At 35.6% G+C, this 23,175-nt stretch overlaps 1 protein-coding gene across 2 annotated transcripts in view; it reads left to right on the forward strand.

Annotated features, from left to right (window-relative positions):
- LAMA2 (laminin subunit alpha 2) overlaps nucleotides 1-23,175 on the forward strand; it is a 527,500-nt gene that overhangs the window by 207,917 nt on the left and 296,408 nt on the right. For both annotated transcript variants that reach the window (XM_033102537.1, XM_033102538.1), the window contains exons 5-7: nucleotides 13,943-14,122; nucleotides 17,013-17,102; nucleotides 18,519-18,636. In XM_033102537.1, coding sequence (XP_032958428.1) covers nucleotides 13,943-14,122; nucleotides 17,013-17,102; nucleotides 18,519-18,636 — 388 coding nt within the window. The remainder of the gene's footprint in view (nucleotides 1-13,942; nucleotides 14,123-17,012; nucleotides 17,103-18,518; nucleotides 18,637-23,175) is intronic.

The following is a 23,175-nucleotide window of genomic DNA, read 5'->3' on the forward strand; positions in this document are numbered from 1 at the left end:
GGAGGCAAAAGAAAGGACTGCTCAGAGAATGAGTCTGTCCCTGTATTGGTGTACACAGGGAGTCCACAGACACCTGTCGTGGGGAGCGTGGAGGGGGGCATCTGCAGGCAGCACGGGACTCTAGCTTACATACACATATTTCAGTGATATTAGAACTACAAGTAGCCTAAGGAACATGCTCAATGTTGAGGACCTTTAGTGTATGTTCAAACTCTTCTCTAAGTATTAGTATGTCTCCATAATTTAAAGTCTCTGACACCTTGTTTGAAGTTGAACCTTTGTGAACATTAAATTAGTTGACCTTGTCAATGGCCATCCCAAAATGCTATTCTACAGAAATGGGGGGAAATCCAATTAATATCTTTGTACAGCTTTCATTTATACGAGGTCTGTCAATTAAGTTTGCAAACTCATCCTAGAAAAAGTGCTACATACCTCATGCTGGATATCACTATGGTCACCTTCGAAACATTCCCCTTTGGAAGCTATGCATTGACGCCAGCACCTAGTCCACACTTCAAAGCAATTTTGGAACTCTTTTTTTCTGGAATGGCCATCAGAGTTGTCGTCATATTACTCTTGATGTCCTGAATGTCATTAAAATGTCTTCCTTTCAATATTTCCTTTATCTTTGGGTAAAGAAAGAAGTAATTGGGGGCCAGATCACGTGAGGTAGGGAGGTTGTTTCAATACAGTTATTTGTCCACTAGCTAAAAACTCCCTCACAAATAGTGTCGTGTGAGCTGGTTCATTGTCTTGATGCAAGAGCTCCTTGAGAACCATTTTCGTACACACCTTTCTCATTCCAAGATTTTCACTTAAGATTTTCCTAACTGTTTCTCTATCGGTGTTTACTTGGTCTGCTATCCTTCTCACAGTCAGCTGACAATTTTGATGCATAATTTGATGGATTTTTGCAACGTTTTCATCAGTTCTGCTTGTTACTGGCCACCCTGACTTCTCTTCCTCCGTCATGCATTATCTCCCCTCAGAAAATCATTTAATCCATTTGTACACTCCTGTTTTCTCCATGGCATTATCTCCCTAAACTTGGACTAACATGTCCCTGCTTTCACTTCCACTCGTGCCAACTTTAACAAGAAATTTAATGTTTTTTCATTGCTCTAATTCAAGCTCAGACATTCTCATGATGACACACGAAAACACACAACAATAATGAACACCCAGCAAGACACCACCACATGTCGACAGGAACACAGCTGTGAGACACTGATATACCAAGGTTATGAAACGTTACCAAGCTGTTTGTACAGTGCTACCAATGTAAGCGCACAGTGGCGAGTTTGCGAACTTAATTGTCAGACTTCATATACTTGCAACAGACACATACACACAGTTTTCTCTGGGGAACTTGTGAGTCAGAGAATGAGAATGAGAGACTGAATTTCTCTTTCAAGTATACATCTAGGTTTTGTTCCAGTCTAATGACACAGGATCTGGCACTGTGTTTAGACCTCCTGCTCCAAGATTTTAATTTTAAACAAGTGTTTCCACAGGGGGCTGAAAACAAAACAGGAAAATGTTGCCTAAGTTTTCCTTTGTGCTGTTATTATATGTCTTTCAAGTGTACTGATTGTTCTGTCCTACCAATGTAGGTCATTACATTCTCAGTTGCTTTTTTTCCTATTAGAGACTTTCCCTGGCAGCTCTCCACACTAAGGAAAAGCATGTTTGTTTCACAGATATTTATTTTTGGTATTGACGTATTATTTTCACTCTCCCTATAACTTGAGGTTTCAATATTTCCGACTTAGTAGAATTTGCTATAAAGCGTAAATTAATTGTTTTGCATACCAGTAAATAGTTTTTACTTACTAAAATGCTTACGTACTAACCTTGTCATAACCAATTTTATGTATTATATAGTAGTAAGACTTTAGGAGTTTTTGGATCTTTTCTGAATAAGTGATCCTATAGCCTTTGATGCTTGGACATGTTATGGTTCTGGTTTTTATCTACGTAGAGTTTTGCATCCACTTACCAGGTGGATCTTTACTGATATGGATCAATGTCAGGAGGTGTCAATCTCGCGGCTTAGTTACCCTCTGTGTTTTAATATAGTACACTCCCGCCCTTCTCAAGATGTCTGGACACCATCTGATGTGGTAGTCAGGGGTCTTGAGGGGGTGACGTGGGGCATGGTAAGCAGTTTATCCAAGAATGGATAGAATGGATAAAACTAGTAGGGTAGTATAACCCAGATTCAGGAAGAAAAGCCATGATCTGGGGTATCAGACAATATAGATAATTCTGGAGGAGCAAGAGTAGGGCAACAGAGAGAAATAAGTTAAAATACTGGGGTAGGTTATCCACAGGATTGGAATGGAAATAAGGCAGATAAAAAAAAATAGAGGGAGGATGCATGGAAAAAGTTGTCTCATCTGCGGTGAACTTCATGTTGTCAGAAGTCTTCAAATCATGCCTAGATGACTGGCAATTATGTATTCAGAAATGCTTACTAAGCCCCCACTCTGTGAGGTAGAGTAGTGATATACCGAGGAGCATAGCAAGTGAACCAAGACTAAAATTAGAGTGCATCCTTGCTAAAATGTAGCCATATTTGTTAAAATTTCAATATCTGTTTCTCTTCTTTAAAAAGGAGATAATAATAACACCAACCTATGAGGCTGTTGAAGCATTAAGTGAGTTAATACTAGATGAACTAGTGCATAGATCACATGCAAGAGTGTCTCATATCCATTAAGTACTCAATAATAACCACTATTGTTTTTATGTGCAAGAGTCTATGTATTGCAAACAAAGAGTTCTGGAATAGCAGTGAAGTTGGAATAGATGCCTAACAGTTCTGTTTTCTTAGTCTATCTCTGGTTGAGACACACTCAAAACAAAATTTGGAGCAATGCAAATATTTGAGGTGAGTGAGAGAACTTTCCTCCTGGTGATGTTCCCTCGTGGTCTGCTCTGAAGCTACTTTTCTTAAACTCTTTCCTTCTGTGAATTTCAGATGATATCTGTATTCCTATGTAGTCTTAGCTTGACAGCACAAAGATTTAATAATGACATCTGCATTTGATAAAATTTAAATGAGAAGCTCCCAAAAGAGACTGAGAAAACCCATTTTGACAACTCTTCTCTTATCCATGCAAATATTATACTGTACTTTACCTGGAGAAAGAAAAACACAAGTGATAAATTCTCAACTCTGAGTACTTTTTAAAATTTATTATTTGAAAATAATTATAAATTTTAAAATCGATGTAAAATGAGCTCCTGTGTGTCAGGGCCCTTTTATAGAAATAAAAGGGGAGACGGATAATATCTTCATTTAATGGTAATTTTCTCTTTCTGAAAATTTCGGGGACTTAGTTGTCATTGTTTCTTTTAGGCATCACGACCAGTGGGAATAATACCAAGACCTTCCATTCAATTATGATGGATTGCAGGTCACCAATCTGGGCCTGTTTTAGATGAAGCTAACTAAGCTCAGCGGGGCTTAGAAATAAAGCCCCCTTGGCTGACTGCTCTGACTTGGACAAAGGGGACCACCAGAAGCTTTTTGTAAAGAAGGGCTATACCAATTTTGAGACGTTGAGAAAATTAAAATTCCTAAGGCAGCTAAGACTATGCTTCTATTTTTGATCTTTCCAAAAAACTTAGCCATTGTATGTGTTAATGTCATAGGAGTTAGAAAGCATCGCCACGTGAAATCTGCTGTTGGTATAAAACATAAATAGCTTGATAAAAAAATGAAAGAGAGGGAGATATGCTCTTATTTGCCCAGGACAGAAGCAACAAAAACCCTCGGCGTACAATATTTTAACTAGTTTCCCTACAAGAGAAGGAAAAAAACATGAGATGACAAATACTCTTTGAAGAGAACTGATTTTCTTATTATGCTGCAATTTATTAATGGCTATTGATTTGACAGTGAAGAATATGTTTAAATATTTTATGGAAGGAAAAGCTTTCATCCAGGAAGGACAAATGCAAAAATTGTAATTTTAAAGAACAGGAGAAAAGCAATCTGAGGTTCAGGGGCAATTGGAACCAAGTAGGTGTCAAAAGCAAAAAGTCATCTTACAGTAATATAAAAGACCTGTTACGACTGATCTCAGGGTAGAGTTGTCAATGATACAGTCATAATTGTTAAACAGTTCAGTAAGCAGATATTTCCTCGTATTCTTGGAATAAGTTAGTTAAGGAATTTAAGGTCGTGCACAGTCCTTGACATATTACGTATTAAAATACTACTTTTCAAGCAGCTCAGTAGTCATCAACCATGGAAGAGTAAATATTTGGGTTGGGTTTGTAGACTTCTAATGAAAATAGGATATTTATTAAGGACCCTCCAAACTCTGCAGGAAAAAACCCTCAGTGAACTACATTCTGCAGGAAAAGAAAGTCTTTCCAGTTCTTATGTAGGAATATTGAGGCACCTGAAGGGATGTATCCATTTATACAAGTATATTGCATTATTTTTATCTTCAGAAATGCTTCTACTAGTGTCTTTAATTTTTGTTGATTTATCCAAATGTTGGGGCTATCCTTTCAGATACTTGAATTATTACAGCTCTAGTGAGTTTTTTTTCAATTATGTTAAATAAAATTCATGCTAAAATTCTTGATGTACACCCTATAAATGGAATTAATAATATAGGTAAAATATAGTTCAAATATATGCAAAGTGAAATTTTAAATAATATACACAAAAATTGTGAATGAGGAAACAATTAATTCATTGGAAGTTCTATCACAGTCTATAATATTTGGGCAGTGATACTGATTTATTCACCCAGCAAATAATTATTGATAATCTACTATGTATTTATTCATTATATTAGACATTGAAACTATATTGTAAATAAAGCAAAGTTCCTATTCTCATTGAATTTATCGTCTAGTAGCAGACACAAGCAAGTCAATAGGCAATGAATAGTAGGGGAGCTCAGAAAATTCACAGGGAGAGCTCCTACACAAGGCATGAACACATTTATTGAAGGAAGGAATTGTCATCTCAGCTGAGAACTGAAAGATGTATAAAGTACAGCTGTGCAAATGGGAAAAGTGGGTAGACAGAAAAGGTGTTTGACAAAGGGACCCAGAGGTTAGATAGACCATGACACAAAAGGGGATTCAAAATGATTCAGTGACCTGGCATATAGTAGGCATCCAAAAAATATTTTAGAATGAATGAGTGATTGACTAAATGAATGAATGAATGAGACATCTTAAGTATGAAGCGGCATATCAGAGGTAAAGCTTTGTAAGCATATGTTTTAAGCCTGCAGAATACTTTGTTTTCTGGATGTGCAAATGAGCAGTATTTGAATTAATAAAAATAATCATAAAATGGCAGCCGTTAGTTGCAGGACATAAAATATGGGCTGAAGTAAAACAGAAAGAGGACTTTAATAAACTGTGCCTGATATAACTGAAAATAATGGACTGGAAAAACATTGATTCTATAAAACCCCATTTCTTCATTATGGTCCTAAAGATTCTTGATAGGGAAATCTCTAGTCTGAATTGTTTAAATATTTTAACCTGTATTATAAATGACATATTATGTAACTTTTATTATTTATCCAGTGTATTTTATTACCCTTGTATTAATTTTTATATATTCATGTATTTTCATATTTTTAAGATTTAAAAAATATCCCATTGATTTGAAAAAGTTTTAAAAATTGCAGTGAAACTTTTCTGATAAGAAAGTTTATTTTTTTAATAGCTATTCAGTTACATATAATAAAACTAATGACCCATACAGATGCTAACATTTAGTAAAAGTTTTTTTTTTCTAGAAGCAACATACTCTGTAATTGATTATTAACCTTATTGATAGATATATGTCCATAGAGTTTAAGGACTACTTTATAGTTTTAATACAGCTTATTGTTGTTTTTTTATTGACTCTTTTACAAATAATAATACATCAAATTTATAGATTGGACAATGAAGTAGCCAGAATATGATTTGCATAAGGAAGGAGCTAACCAATTGGTAAAGTCCACTTTGCTCTTATTAACAAAATTAAGTTGAATAGTTCTTAATGTCAAATGCAGTGTCTTAGGTCTCAGAACACATGTATGTGTTCTGCACAGCCTGTAAAAATTAAACTTTGGTTTTATAGAGAATAAAGTTAACTAATATTTAACTAATATTAACAAACATAGTAGACTTAGATATAAGGAAATCATGGATCAAAGATGTTAATTTCCTAATTTTCTTTAAATTAACTTAACTCAAAAATCTTGGGTAGAAAATGATATGAAGGATTACTGACTTCAGTTTCATTTTGTGGAAACAGGATACGCAAAGATTTACTCATATAATTAAAGAAAAATTGGATTAGTTATTCAATTAAATAGTTTTTTGAGGTAGAAAGTTAGTTGAATTTGCTAAATATTTTCAAAGAGATGATGAAGTGAGTGTTGTTGTATCTTGCAGGATAACAATCTGGGCAAAGGACCCCAAGTTCAAAAGCCTAGAGGTGAAAGTGTGTCTGGCATGCACAAAGATGGAGTCTGGCTGGATAGTGTGATTAATGGAAAGAGTAGGAAGAGTGCTCAAAAAGTTATTTTCTCTTTTGACAATATTGGGGGTTGGGGACAGTATTGTGGAAGATACAGAATCTCATAGTTCATTGTAAAATTTTTGGCTTTTAGTGGTAGTGAAACAGAAAAGCATTGGGAAATTTTAAAGGAAAGAATGACACTATTGGAGATAAATTTTCCAAGGACTGTTTAAAGCGCTCCCTGAAACAGAAGCTGACCTCAAGAGAATTTGCAAGACAATTGTTGAAGCACCAAGTGATGAAGAGAAACTAAAAGCTTTTGCTCTCATTCAGGAAACGATAACTTGCCACAGTTTGCTAACGATGAGTGTGATTATGGCATGGGGCTTGTGTTGGGAGAAAGTAGCAGTGCTTTAAAATGACTTCTGATGGAAGTGAAAGGATTGCCAAAGAGGAACTATATTTGACTATTAAGAAGACAAAAATCATGACTGTAGAAGAAATAAAGAAGTTTAACATAGACAATGAAGATATCAACATTGATAAAGATCTGCTTACCTTGGTTTAGTCATCAGTTCAAATGGAGACTGCAGCCAAGAAATCAAGAGAAGGGCAGCAGTGGAAGAATCAAGAAAGATCACGAAGAGCAAAGACGTTTCATTAGAGACCAAGGCTAAGATCATCCACACCCTCATGTGCCCAATTACTATGTATGGACATGACATTTGGACATTGAAGAAGGCTGATAGGAAAAAAAAAAATGATTCTTTTCAAATAGGATGTTGAAGGAATGCTCTACAGATATTCTGGGCTGGCAGAAAGAAGGTAGGTGAGTAGCAGAGCCAACTAAGCCTGAAACTTTGCTGGAAGCAAAAATGACAAAACTGAAGCTGTCCTACTTTGGGCCCATTGTGAAAAAGGCAGGTTCTTTGAAAAAGACAATAATGTTGGGTAAAATTGAAGGTAGCAGGAAAAGAAGACCAAATATGAGCTAGACTGACTCCATAAAAGAAGCCATAGGTGTGAGTCTACAAGAACTGAACAGGGCTGTGAGGACAGGACACTGTGGACCTCACTCATTTATAGAATCACCAGTAATTGGAACCAACTCAACTGCCCATAACACACACTTGAGTTGGGAATGGATCTCTTTTACTGTGGCTCACACTATTTTCATAAAGCTGTTGGTCACCCTTTCTTTATCTAATGCATTCGATATCTGGCAGTTAAGTTCACGAACTCATCCCTGAAAAAGGGCTACATACCTCATTGTTGAATATCACTACAGTCACCTTTGAAGTACTCCCCGTGGGAAGCTATGCACTGATGCCAGCATCTAGTCAAAGCAATTTCGGAACTCTTCCTGGAATGGCCATCAGAGCTATCATCATATTACCCTTGATGTCCTGAATATCATCCTAATGTCTTCCTTTCAATATTTCCTTTATCTTCAGGTAAAGAAAGAAGTCATTGGGGGCCAGATCAGGTGAGTAGGGAGGGTGTTCCAATATAGTTATTTGTTTACTGGCTAAAAACTCCCTCACAGACAGTGCCGTGGGAGCTGGTGCATTGTCGTGATGCAAGAGCCATGAATTGTTGGCGAAAAGTTCAGGTCGTTTTCATCTAACTTTTTCACACAGCCTTTTCAGCACTTCCAAATAGTAAACTTGGTTAACTGTCCAGTTGGTACAAATTTATATTGAATAATCCCTCTGATACCAAAAAAGGTTAGCAACATCGTTTTGACTCTTGGACTGACGAAAATTTTTTGGCTGTGGAGAATTGGCTGACTTTCACTGTACGCTTTGTTTTAGGATCATATTGGTACACCCATGTTTCATCACCAGTGATACCATGGCCCAAAACATCATCTTGCCTCTCCAAAATGTCTTGGCAAACTTCGACTTTCCTTTGCTTTTGTTCATCGGTGAGCTTCTTTGGGACCATTTTTGCACACACCTTTCTCATGCCAAGATTTTCAGTTAATATTTTCCTAACTGTTTCTCTATCTATGTTTACTTGGTCTGCTATGCTTCTCACAATCAGCTGACAATTTTGATACATAATTTGATGAATTTTTGCAGTGTTTTGGTCAGTTCTGCTCACTACTGGCTGCCTTGACCTCTCTGCATCAGTGATGCATTCTTTCTCCTCAGAAAACTGTTTAATCCATTTCTACACTGCCATTTTCTTCATGGCATTATCCCTTAGAGACTAACATTATCCCTTAGGGATTTCACTTGCACTCTTGCCAAGTTTAATAAGAAATTTAATGTTTGTTCGTTGCTCTAATTTAAGGTCAGACATTCTCGCGATGGCACACAAAAACACGCAAAACAATAATGAACGCCACTCAGCAAGACACGGCTACATGTTGACATGAACACAGCTGTGAGACAATGATGTACCAAGGTTATGAAACCTTACTGAACTGTTTGTACAGTGCTGCCAATATAAGTGCATGGTGGCAAGTTCGCAAACTTAATGTCAGATCTCATATAAACGGTTGGAAAGGAATCTCTTTGCAGAAAGTACTGAAGGTAATCTGGCAAACAGAAGAGAACATCGGCCAACTTGCAGCTTGAGTGAAAGTTGGCTTTGATGTACAATATTTTAAATCATTATTAAACTTCTGATTTTTGTTTTTAAGGAATACGAAGAGAATAAATTGATGGAAACATTTACTAAATACTTAAAAAGAAAAAAAAAAAGCAGCTGCTGTGTTGCAACTAGACCCTAGGGAATTAAATGTGGTAGTAGGAAGACCTGTTCTGATCTTATTGTAGTGTCCAGGTAGAAGATGATGAAAACTTGGATGAAGATGGTTTTAGTAGAGGTGGTGAAAAGTGTTTGGATGCTGGATATATTTTAAAGATAAAGCCAACAAGATTTTCAACCCTCTGGACATAAGAAGAAAGAAACAAAAGCAATCAAGGATGACTCTAATTTGTTAATCCTGAGTAGCTGAAATGATGAACTTACTTAGTGAGATTGGGAAGACTATGGCGATAAAGAGCTGGAACTCAGTTTGAGTTGTAAGTCTGAGATACCTGTCAGATAGCCCAATCAATGTATCAAGAAGGCAGTTGGATTCTGCATCCTGACCTTCAGAGGAGAGATCAGGCCTGGAGATAGACATGTGGGAGACATCAATATAGATGGTATTTAAAGCTGTGATGGGATCAATAAGTGAGGAAGTGTGAATAGAACAGAAGAGGCCAAAGACTGAACAATACAGGGCTCCATCCAATGTTAGAGTTGGGAAGGAGAAAAGGTGGTAAGTAGTGAAGGGAATTTAGAAGGGGTAGTCTGAGAGATAGGAAAACAAAGGCAGCATGATGTCCTAGAAGACGAAGGAGTATTCAGTTGTTTGAGATGCTGTTAATAGATGAGGTATTGTGAAGACTAAAAAATCATCATTTGAGGGTTCCTTTGACCATCTTGAGCCAGAGCTGGAGCCTTTGATCTGTGCTAGAAACACAATGACAGATTGTTGCATTGTCCCCTTTTCTGAAGCTTCATACAGCTCACCCCTGTTCTCCAAACACATGTGTTTTTTTTTTCCTTTTTTTCCACACAGGGTAAAATAAAAGTGATTAGGCTCATTTTTCAAAGTTATCATTATAATTTTACTCTCCCTTTCTGAAATAATATCCTATGGACGATGATTGCATTTAAGAGGTTCCCATGAGTCTCCATCACTCATTTACATACAGATTCTTTGACCACACCTACAAAGAGATAATCTCATCCTACTCCTGGGGATTTTATTGTTCTATCTCCTGGAGACACCTTATTTTCAAGTTGTACCTTTTTCATTGGCACATTTAGAGACTAATCATTCAAAGGGCATTTTAAAATGTTCTAAGCGAGCACACTGCATATCACGTTGTCAACTCCATGTGCTTCCAGTACTCATTTCAAAGTTTCTAATACTTATTAATGATTTTTAATCAGCCTTTATTCTTCCATCCATCCAGTCACTCAAAAAAATTGTATTGTTGGTCAGGGTATTAGACTATAGCTCTGCTAGAAATCTAATGCCGATGTAGTAATGTAAATAGAAAAGCATAGTAATATGGGACAATATCCATACTAGAAATCTGATTGTTTGCTGCAGAAACAATTTTTAAATTATATTCTAACCATAAAAGTGCAATAGAGGCACAAATGTATATCTATCTACAATGGAAACATGATTCATATAGTATGCTTACACTAATAAAAACAGAATTATTTGGATAAGTAGAGTGTAATATTGATTTAGTCCTTTGGTCATAAACTCATAAGGTATTTTTTTCTCTTTATCTGAGTGTCATTTTAAAATCTAAAAACAAAAAGCAAAAAAACAAACAAAAAAAACCCCATTGTTAAGCAGGCTGACGTTTTCAGTTGGAATGAATCCCTTGGACAGCATGAACACCCACCAACATGTCTATAATCAAAATCATTTCAGAAGGAGGCACTAGACTGCCACAGACTTCCCATGGCCTCACAGTAAGACACTTGTGGACTTGAGGACTGACACTTTTCATCTTTTTGAAGATAGACACCCTCCAGTTGTCCCCCCACAGGAAATCAGGAAGTATGTTAAACTACCCGGTGGACTTGGAATTACACAGCATCAAGCCAGTGGAAATACCCTATCTAATATTATGATTTATTTTGAAAGAGAGTAGAGAAAAAAGAAAACCCGATGGATGGAAGCTGCTCACAGCGTGGCCAAACAGCTGGCTGGTATTATATCCCAGAAACAGCTTGGGACTAACTATACTCACAAGATCTCTTGGCAGCGTAGCTTGATGAAAATACCAAAGCTGTGAGAAGTGTTCCTTTGCTGAATCCTTTATGTAGCTATCACATGGCTTATTAACCTAAATGAGAAAAAGTGCATCATTTATTTTAAAGTTCCTGTATGTTTAAATGAGGAACTTACTGATTTCATGTACAGCCACAAGTATGATTCACCATAGAATTAACACCAAATAAACCTTAATAATTTTCAGAAACTTTAATCCTACACATGTAGTGATGTCCTCTTTTTTTTTTTCAAGTAACATTTTTAGGAGCACTCAAAGGAGAGCTTGATAACAGAAATTTAAGCATGAATTCAAGGGCACTGGTGATATTTTAGATGCCAAAATTAATTGAATTTATTAAATTAATAAGGGGAACTATTTTTTTAATTGCTTCATGTATCTCTTCATGATTTTAACATTTATTTGATGCCTCCTTAAGTAATAGAGGCTATTTTAAATACATTTCTGGATCACCAGATAGATAGCAAAACTGTTGAATATACAAGATCCACTTTGCTGGTTTAGAATTTTTTATGTTACAGTAAGGATATCCAGTATTTTTTCAGATTCTGTGTTTTAGCAGACCTTTCATTCTATCATCCTCAAATGTGTTAAGTGAATCTATTTTTTACTAAGTATTCAAGGTAGACTCAATTAGCTGGGACATTTCATATTTTTGTCATGAGGCATTTTGAGTTTATACTTTGTGACATCAGAATTAGTTTCTCATCTCGGAGTTTGCTATGTTTATTTCTCTAGTGACTCAGTAGTTTATTGGCAGTCAGTTTGTAAAATGCTCTCAGGGATTATCTAAATGCAGGATGTTAGGAATGGAAACACATACCATTGTCTCCCCTGTCAAAAATGTAATTAACACACTTGATATATCATTTTGCAAAAGTAGATGAAAATTCTAGTGGGTGATCTCAAGTCACAGTTTCCCAGTACATACGTGTTCCCAAACAGCTTCCAGCAGCACAAGATTCCTTTCTTCTTGCATTCTTTCTCTTTGGCCTCCTGTGCATGCATGCACATGCTTGGGGGGGGGGGTGTGTGTGTGTGTGTGTGTGTGTGTGTGTGTGTGTGTGTGTGTGTGTGTGTGTGTGTGTTTTCAGTCCAAAACCTATCACTCAATTTCAATGTTTTTAACAATTTTGATTAGATTTAATTTATTGCATAGGTAATAATGCATTTACAAAGTACAAAAAAATTGAAAGTACTTCTTCCTATTATATGTTAAGAGTTTCCTCATTGTTTTTCATGGTGCACTATTTCACTTTATAGATGTATAATTTATTTAACCAGTTGCACATTGATTGTTTTAGATTGTTTTCAATCTTTTGCTATTACAAACATTGCTGTAGGAATGTATATACTCGTGTGTGTGTGTATATATGATAATTTCCCAGAAGTAGAACCTTCATAAAAGTTTGTGCCATCTAACACTCACTCCTGTAAGTGTGTCAGAATGCCTTATGCTCCCTCAGTCCTGCCATCATGGAGTATTATTAGTATGTTGGGGATTTGACCACCTGAAAAAAAATGGAAGAAGTTTATTACTATGCTTTTTATTAGCAGTTCTCTGTTAATTAATGTCTAAAGTTCATTCTTATCAAAAGTTTGGCAGCCATTTATATTTTCTTTTCTTTGAATAGTTTCCTTATATCTTTTGTTTAATTTTTGTGTTACGTTGTTGGTCTTTTTTTCTTGTTCACTTATATGAGTTCTTTAGGTATTAGGGGAGAGATTCTTTTATCTGTGATAATTATTTTTATTTTACCAAACTGGTTTATTCCTGCTCTTGTGAAATCCCTGTGAGAGCATGTGGGCTTTTTATGTAACTTTGCAGGGTAGTTCCTTGGCAATTTCTCCATTTTGTACATGAAAAACAGTATAATTAGATTTTATTTCGTATGGTATAAATTATTCTAAATTATTTTCCTAACAAATTTACCATCCTACCCAAGTTTTGTTGTATTTTTGTATATTTACTTTTCATAGAATGTTATACCCTTGATACTTTTTCTTATTTATTAAATTTATTGGGGTGACAATGCATTTTTGTCTTTTTGATGGATCAATTACTAAAAAACAAACAACACATGAATAACCAATTGAAAACTCTCACTGTGATTTGTCTAGTTTTCCTTGCAATGTGTCAATTTTTACTCTATATACTAAGACTATATAATTAGATACCTACTTTCAAGGTCAGAGTTATTTTAATTATCTGTGGGTTCCTGTTTTTGCCTATTTTGTAACTTTTTTTAAAACAAGTTTTCTGGTATCCCACTGTATACCTGATTCTTAAATAATTTTAAGACACAATAATTTTCAGAAAAAGATTAGATTGCTTTAAGAATTTATGGAAATCCTAGGAAAGTCAAGTAGATGCAACATGGGTAATTGCAATATATAGAGAATAACTAAAATATCAACAAATGAATTGCATGTAGATGTATTAAAAGGTCCATAAAATTCCTCTATTGCTTCACTACATTCCAGTGAGTAAACATGAACCTGCATCTGCATGACCAAATGGGAGAAGAGAAGCTTATTTTTGTTTTCCCAAGAAAAAACAATCAAAACCAGATATTTAATTTTTGGCGAACTTAATTGTTAAATTATTTCCTAACTTGTCTAGATTCACATCTCTTTGATCAATGGGAGACCAAGTGCTGATGACCCTTCTCCTGAACTGCTAGAATTTACCTCCGCTCGCTATATTCGCCTGAGATTTCAGAGGATCCGCACCTTGAATGCTGATTTGATGATGTTTGCTCACAAAGACCCAAGAGAAATTGATCCCATTGTCACCCGAAGAGTAAGTTTTGATGAATTATATTGCAGCCTGTGAATGATGTTGCACCCTTCTTTTGAACTACCTGTTAAATAATTTTAAAAGATACCTTTCCATGACTTGTAGGCATGGTTATTATTAAAGACTTTGAAATTTGATAGACCTTTTGTTCAAATCCAAGCTCAGCCACATATTAGCTGTATAACATTTATCAAATTTTTTAACATTTCTGAACTTGAACTTCGTCTTTTATAAAATGAAGATTGTAGTGCCTACTTCATAATCTTATTTTAGAGGACTGTTAGTTTTGTAACTTTAGGTGATCTGAGCTACAATTATAATTAGCTTTGGGGAGTTACTACAGGAAGTTGAAACTTTTTTGGCTGCAACCCACATTATCAAATGCATTTTATATCATCACACACACACACACACACACATCAACACACACATACACACCAATAAATCTTAAACATTAATGTGCATAAAATCGGCTGGTAATATCGTGCAAATGCAGATTCTGACTCTAGAGGTCTAGGGCAGAGTTGAGAAACTAAAATTCTAGCAAGTACCCAGTGACGTTCATGTCGCTGGTCTATGGACCATTTTGTCCAGTGAAATAATTCACTTTTCTGCTTTATTAATGAATCACAATCCTTAGTTTTGAAAAGCACTGCTGTAGGGGAAAACTAATTCTGTATACAGTTTTATTTTCCTTTGTGAATAGAATATCAGGAAAAAGTTGATAGCATCCTTTCAACAGATCTTTGAAAGCAGGAGCTAACAGAAGTGCTGTTTTCTAGTGTTAAATTGGAATTTGTGGGATTGTGACATAGATGATCAGCCCAGGTTGCTATGCTATTTATCCCTCGCCACATGCACTGGTTTATGTCATCTCCCTTATATGCTGCTATACTGCCTAGACTTTATTACCAAGAGAATCAACTCGGCTATAAGTCCATAAAGCAAATCCATGCTGAGAGAGTATCTACTGTATGACTAGAGGTGCAGGTAAAAAGTCGATTGTAGTAAGAACCTACAATTGTGGCACAAAGCACTTAGTTCTAAAATGGTTTTACTAGGTCAGACTGTTGCCAACAGTTGCCAGATTATTGGACCATTAGGCTGAATATTGAAGGGCAGTGCTTTTCATGTTTTATGAATATCCCTCATAGATTTTCTCTTCTCATTGCTTAAATTACCCACACCTAACCTCACTATCATTACAAAATACCTTCTAAAGTTTCATTATTCCCATATAACATGTGTTTGTTGTTTTAGTGTCCCGTATTTTCCAAACCTAAAAAAATTTTACCTTGTGTTATACTTTGCATGTTGTAAATTGTCTGATGCTGAAGTAATCATTATTTTATAGCAATGTTTAGATTCTTCACTGGTTTTAAAAAAAATCTCTTTTAATTGTAATTTTGGCATGACTTAAAAATATATGCAGAGGAATACTGAATAATTTTGAAGTGAAATTTAATCATCCCTGATAGTATATCTATCGGGGGGAGGGGGTGGAAAATCAATGGAAATAAATGTGTTCCTTTTAATCATCTTTTGCAGAAGGCAAAATGGGGATTGGGGTGAATGTCCATTATTTACGACTTCACTGTACATGAGCCTTTAAAATAGTGTGGTAAAATTCAACATTTAAATATGTTTTTTTGAAAGTTAAGTTCATGAACACTATATGTGCATTTAAATATATAAAATAAGATACTGAATTTCAGCTCCTCTTCATTACTCCAAAGTGAAGCATGACACATGTATATTTAAAATAGGTTTTACAATTATAGAAGCATCTACAAAAACACTACTGTATCAGCTTTCCAAGCAAATATCCTTGTTTGTATCTATATTATTACATGATGAAGATAGTGAAAAGCAAACTTTTACGTTACCTCAACTTCCTAACAAGTTCCATTAATTTGGGGTCCAGATATATCAAGTAAGGTAATATAACAAAAATGTTATAAAAGACACTATATGTAAAAAATAAAAACAAACAAAACGAAGAAGAAGAAAGAAGTAAATGGAAAAAGGGAATTTTTAATCAGGGAACTCAGATTTGTGGCCACCCACTTATTTATCTTTAAATTTTTTTTTTTGACTAATTGGAATAATAGAACTATCTGCCACTGGGATGCTTATTTGAATTCCATATGATACTGAGAAATACCGTCACCATTAATAAAATATTATATACACGTTAATTAAATTTTTAAAACGAATCCAGTTGTATAATTATAAATCACCTTTTAAAAATAGCTTAGTAGATTAAAATAATCAGAAACATAGCTGTATATTAACTTCAGATGGGAAAGTAATTGCGTAGACATTTTAACATAATGATGAAAAAAGGTGTTCTGCACATCTAGTTTATTCTAACATTATGTTAATTCAATCTTGAGAGTTACTTTTTATTTCCTTCTTAATATGGGTAAGAAATATATTGTTATGAACACATTCCCCTAAATTTGTTGATTCTTTGCAATTCTATCAAATAAAACAGTCTGCATATGATTCATGAATACTGAGGTTGCTGTAATGACGATAAAAAAGGTTTTCTTTCAAGAAATTAAAACAACTTTTATAAATAATCATAAAAACTTACTCTCAATAACAGATACTCCAGCATGGACTTTTTACTGTTTGGGAGAAACATTTTTTTTTTCTAAAATGTCCATCTAACATAAATTAGAGGAATTCTTTTTTTGAGCTATGATTACAGAGTGAGGAGTTAGTTACTTGATCCCTTCTGTGAGCCCTCAGGTGTCCTGCAGAAACACAAACGTGCTTCAAGCTAAGGAGAAAAACAGAAAGTAAAGTTTTTAACTGATTGTTCCCTTTTGTTACTTTCACCTTGCAGTCATCTTAACAGGATTTCTCTCTGGATTACTTTTTGCAGTATTACTACTCGGTCAAAGATATTTCGGTTGGAGGGATGTGCATCTGCTATGGTCATGCCAGGGCTTGTCCACTTGATCCAGTGACAAATGTATGTATATTTATAGGATGCTTACGCAAAATGAATCTCTAAACTGTAAAATGCTTCATGAGAGGCTTTGGCCACAAGGCCGCTCCATGAATGGGTGTCATGTCCCCACATAGACAGTGTAAGAGAAAGCTGTGCCAAGGTAAAATAGAGCTATGGTTAGGATGGTAGACTTTAAAGTCAGCCATCACAGTATTAGAAAACAGATTAGTTGTTTGTTTGTTTGTTTGTTTGTTTGTTTTTCTACAAAGACTCTAAACTGGTATATCTATTTTGAAACCTCTCTATGACAGCCTGCTGTATGATGTAGCTTTAGAGAATGCCTTCCGTCAATCAACTTGACTATTTATTTTTAAAGTTTTCCAAGAATGTAAAGCAAACAAATGAAAACTGGGTGTGGAAGTAAATATAAATGGCTGTGTAACAGGAGATTGAGGTAGTACAGGGGCCTTAAGGAGTGGAGTGGAAGAGAACATTCAAGAGAGCATTGAAACTGCCAGACCAGAAAATGTTGGAATGATTTGGGGTCAAATTTTTCATTAATGACAACATATTAAGTGAATATAACCTAAAAATAAGATGAACGAGCATCTGTTTTTCTCAGTCATAAACAAACTGGTACAATACAAAATCATTTGCTGTATAGTATATGGAAGACATATATTGACTAGCAAGATGGGTGAACATAACTACCTACATGTAGATTTTTTTCTCTTACTAAAACTGTAATACAAATGGCTTTTTTGCTCAAAGCTAGTTTTCTGACTACTACGTCATATTGGTACCTCCCAGGGAAGGTTCCAATGCCCTGGTCTATTTACCTGGGCAAGTCTGTGGTGTTGCTTTCTGCAGGGTGTGGGTGCTATCAGGTGTCATGATGGGCAGTGTTTCCCAAGCTTTGAGAGCCTACAGGGCAGCCTTGGAGAGATCGTTCCATGTGATGAGTCAAGATTGTTCTCAGAGCACACACAGACAGGAGATTCAGTCCTGGGACATTTGGTTTCTATTATAATTATGCTCTTTACGCCCTTCGATGCCTATCCCTCCCCGCTGCCCACATCCCCAAATGTTAACGGTGCTTTGAGGGACAATGGATATATAATGGATATAGCCAAACCAGAAAACTTTCTCAGGCATCAAAGAAGGGATCTCAGTCTTCAAGATGACTTCCAGTTGGGCCTCTACTCTCTTCCAAGTTGAAGTCCAGTGATTGCAGAGCAAGGCCAGACCTCCATAATCTCACGTTGGTCAAATATATCCGCTCCCAAGGTTGGTACCTCTGCCCTCCCACGCTGACAGGAGTTTTACTGTTTGATACTTATTCTAGAAGTTTTCTCTTCATTCTACCTTTCTGGGGAAGTTTTTCATTTATGGTTCTAAAAACTGCTAAAAGTATGCTTTCCCCCTCGTTTTGACTAGAAATCCCGCTGTGAATGTGAGCATAACACATGCGGTGATAGCTGTGATCGGTGCTGTCCAGGATTCCATCAGAAACCTTGGCGAGCTGGGACTTTCCTGACTAAATCTGAATGTGAAGGTATGTTCCCGCCAACAGCATGCATATCTTCCTTTTCTAGGACGCAGGGTAAAATAAACATGTGGTGATTCTAGGTAAGCACATATTTCCAGGTTCTAATTGTATCCAAGGCAATCGCCAGTAAACTCTTTTTCCCTGCCTTTTCTGTTACTCAGCTTTTCAGGTTGTTGTCATTGTTTTCTCTCTTCCTATCTTTCTTCCTTCTTTCCTTCCTTCCTTCCTTCCTTCCTTCCTTCCTTCCTTCCTTCCTTCCTTCCTTTCTTCCTTCCTTCCTTCCTGCCTTTCTTTCTGTCTTTCTTTCTTTCTTTCTTTGTTTAATTTGGAATATATTTACCAAACACTTAAGAATTTACCACTGTGTGAGGATTATGAGAAATAGATAAAAGCATAGTGTATAGTTGTCATCAGGATGAAACGAAAGTGTACAGTATAATGTATATGTAGACTAACAGAAATGTAAAAAGAAAAATCAGCAAAACCTAGATTGTTGAGAGATTAGATTTCTAAACTTGTATGTTTAGAAAATGGTTCTGAAACCAAGATAGTTCCAGATACTTCTGCTTGCTCCCTTTACAGCCCCTCACTCCACCTCCACCCCCTAGTAAATGGCTTCTGAATACCTATCATCTAACAAAAGGAGGAAAACCAGAGGGGAAGAAGGATTGTACCCTCTAGGCTATAGATGGTTTGCAAAAATGAAAAATAAAAACATTGATTCATTAGTTAAACTTACTGAAGGGTGGTGTTTGGGGGCAGTACCTTGTAAGAGTAAGAGAGTAAAAGGTAACAGAGATGGCAAGAAATCAAATTTGTGGAAAAATGACATTTATTTTAATAATAAGCATTAATATTTTAAATGTATAGTTTCTCATTAATAACAGTAAAAATGCTAATATTAGAAATGGCATCAGTGATTACCATTAGCATAAACTATGCTATAGCAATTATTGTATAGTGATAACTCAGAAAAAAGCCAGCAATGAAAAACAGTAAAACAACTGTCTATGCAAACATGTGCCAGCAAATATTCATTTATGCTTCAATATTATCACTTTTGAAGACAAGCCATATGTCCAGTTTTTCCTGAAGGGAAATACCCAAGAAGTGTAGCGAATGACTTTATATCCTGATGTTGCCAGCTGGCCCAACATCGTGACAGGGTTGCTAGCTAGAGTAACCTGTGTTTCTGGACATCTGTTCAGGCTAAGACAAGACCTAAAAACAAAGACTTGTGTGAAACTGTAATTCCAAACTAGCCACTAGGCCCAATTCAGTTGAATTCAAATATTAATATTTTGGTGAATCAGTCCTAACCACACTTTTCTTTTTTTTTTTTTTTTCAGTTCAGTAGGTATATATGACTTCCAGAACAGGCTTGGTAGATATATTGTTTTAATTAATACCAACTCTATATATTTATTGAATATATTTATTATGTATCAGGTGTCAGACATGGTAGGTCTTTCAAACTATTGAATCATAGCCAACTTTAATCACAGAATGCTCCACAACTGTAAAATATATTTTCTTTCCAGTCTAAGATTCGGCATATACTATCCGTGCCTTGGGTCCCCTCATTTTCTGCACTCACCTGTTTTGCTTTTTGATCTGTGTTGGTCTGCTTATGATATAATTCGATTTAGAAATCACTCATGATTGCTGAAATATATCTGGAGGAATGGGCCACCCACCCCCCAAATGTTATAGAGGGGCATCAGATGTCCTACCCCAATCTCTCAGATCATTGCTTCTCCCATTGAAAGTGGATTTATGTTAATTGCTACCCATGAGTATTTGCTCTCAAACTTCCTTAAATTTTAATTAAATTTCTTTTGTGCTTGTGGAGTATCAGTAATAAGTGGGAGCAGCATTTGCATTTGAAGGTAGCGATTCTTCCTGTTGCCTCTGACATTCTATCACACAGTTATAATTATGTAATGTTAAGTGGATCTGCAAAATCCTTTGCCACTCTCCACTTGTGTATATGTGTTTAAACAAGGAAACAAAAAGTATAGATCATGCTTGTTAGCAACAAGGATGAATAAATTAACTTGAAAGGAAATTTTCCACTTGCTACTATATACATTTTTTAAATGGTGGAATTATGAAACAATTTTATCTTTCTTTGTGGGGCAGATAGGTTTTATTTACAAATTGAAAAATAAATTTATTTTTTTTAAACCACAAATTAAGATGGGGTCCTAACCATCAAACTTTGTCTAAATGCCATGCTTTCGGCAATGTATGCTTTCCTAAAATCTTACATGAAAATTTTCCTTTCCAAGTTGCATTGTGCCAATCATCTTAATAGTTAGAAAAATCCATCTGTGACATGACAGATCCTTCCATAAAATGATCGCCTTCTTATTCATTTGAGTTTAATGTGGATTTTTACCAATCTAGTATATTTAAGGCATGATATATCTCCAAAGAGCAAAGGATATTTATTCCTAATGCTAAGCCTATTCTAAAGGACAGTTTCAGTTTTGTGTCTTGGACATTCTGTGAAATAGCAAACTGCTGATGACAGGGGGGGAATGGCTCTTTTGAATAGGTATATCCATGTCCTCTGAGGCTCTGCAGGAACCAGGCCTTTGGAGAGCAACCAGCGCTGGAGGCCGAGGTCCCTCTCTGCGTGGAGTGTGATGCTCAAGCATCAGTGTTTTACCTACATTAGTTAATGTTTATAAACACTCTCAGCAGCACTAATTCTTGATAATGTGAGAATAAATTTGTGTTACTATTTCCCTCTACTTATCTTGGCAGCAGACGTTTTGACTGTTTCTTGCACTATATTTGTATTAGAGGATTTTAAAGAATTCTTTGTTTTTATGGCTTAGGTGCATATTGTTCGTTTTCTTTAAGAATTTTTGTGTATTGTCCTTACAATATAAAACCGCTTATAATGCCCACTGGTTTGCATTTGTTGCTACATGTTTTATAGAATAAAGTTTGAAAGCTCTCCATTAATACAGCAAAAAATACTCTATTCTAAATCAAAAGTCAACAGACTGGAGAAAGCATTTGCATCAAACGTGACAGAGATAATATCTTCACTATATTAAGAGATATTATATAGCAATGAAAAGTTAATAAACCTGTTAAAATGAGCAAAGATCAAAACAGGCATTTCTCAGGAAAAGAAATGACTTAAAACCACATACAAAGATTATCACGTTCATAATTAAGGAAGTACTGATTAAAACAATGAAAATATTCTTTTTAACTTACCAAAATATTCATTCTACCACTCGACAAGTGTTTGAATGCTTATGATATCAAGGAGCTGGATTAGAATGGCTGATAATATACAGTGTTGATGAGGCTATGGGAGAAGAGTTTTATCATCTCTGTTGGAGATAGAGTAATTTGACACAGTGTTTTTGGAGGGGAACTGTTCAAGCTAATTAAAATTAAAATTTTACACCTCCCTCGACTATACTTGTATAGCTGTATAGGGCATATTATTCTTGTCATTACTACACAATTGCTGATACTACTGCTACTAACATTTGTGGAGCTGAGTATGTTGTCTCAGGCACATAAAGGTAAGTCTCAAAAAAACATAAAAGATAATTACTGACATGATCCTGAGACTTGAATTTTCTCCTCTGAGTCACTCTCAGCTGCCAAATGGGAGGCGGCCTAACATTGGAACTCTCACTCCTACATCTACCTCCTCCTAAGTAGTGTTGTTTACAAAGGAGAAATGTGAGAACAATACAGCTGCCCACTAGTGGGGATTTGATATGCTAATAGAGAAAGCACTATGCTATTTATTGTTGGTAAAATTAAACAGTTCAGAACAATATATAAATGTCCCCTTTTGCGGGGAAAAAAAAGAGGTGTGTGCACACATCCTCTCTCTCTCTATCTTTCTCTCTCTCTCTCTCTCTCTCTCTCTCTCTCTCTCTCTCTCTCTCTATCTATCTCTTTCTCTCTCTCTCTCTCTTATGTTTGTGGAAATCAATGTAAGGACACTTAAGAAACTCAACATCTCAGGAAGGACGCTCAGCATACTATCTTTTTTCTGCTTCCCACCCCAAATGAATTCTACGCATCTTTCAAAGCTTCACCCCGTTCTTTCTGGGGAAGTGGTGATTTTTCACTTTTCTGAACTGTTACAAAGTGACATGGAAAAGAAGAGGAGAAGAAGGTGAGGAAAGAAAAGGAAATATCAATTGAGAACTTATTTTTCAAGCATTATATTAACGATTTTTACATGCATTTTTCTTAATGCTTTTAAATATCTGGTAATTATTATTGATCGCCCCATGTTTTACATGGAAACGAAGCCTTAGTGCAATTAAGAAATTCCCTACATCACATGACTACAAAATAATGGAGAGGACACCCAAATTCAAGTCTGGTACAAAAAGGCATAATCTCAGCTACTAAGCAAATCAGCTCTCATTTTGTCCTGGTTATTTGGTACTTATACTCTTATCTCTCTAATCAGATAAAACTTCATGGGACTGAGACAGTGAGTAGTCATGAGACTCTAGCACCTGGCTTCAGAGTGGTTTGCAATACTGATTT

Source organism: Rhinolophus ferrumequinum, chromosome 3 (assembly GCF_004115265.2).
Source record: "Rhinolophus ferrumequinum isolate MPI-CBG mRhiFer1 chromosome 3, mRhiFer1_v1.p, whole genome shotgun sequence".
Lineage (NCBI taxonomy): Eukaryota > Metazoa > Chordata > Mammalia > Chiroptera > Rhinolophidae > Rhinolophus > Rhinolophus ferrumequinum.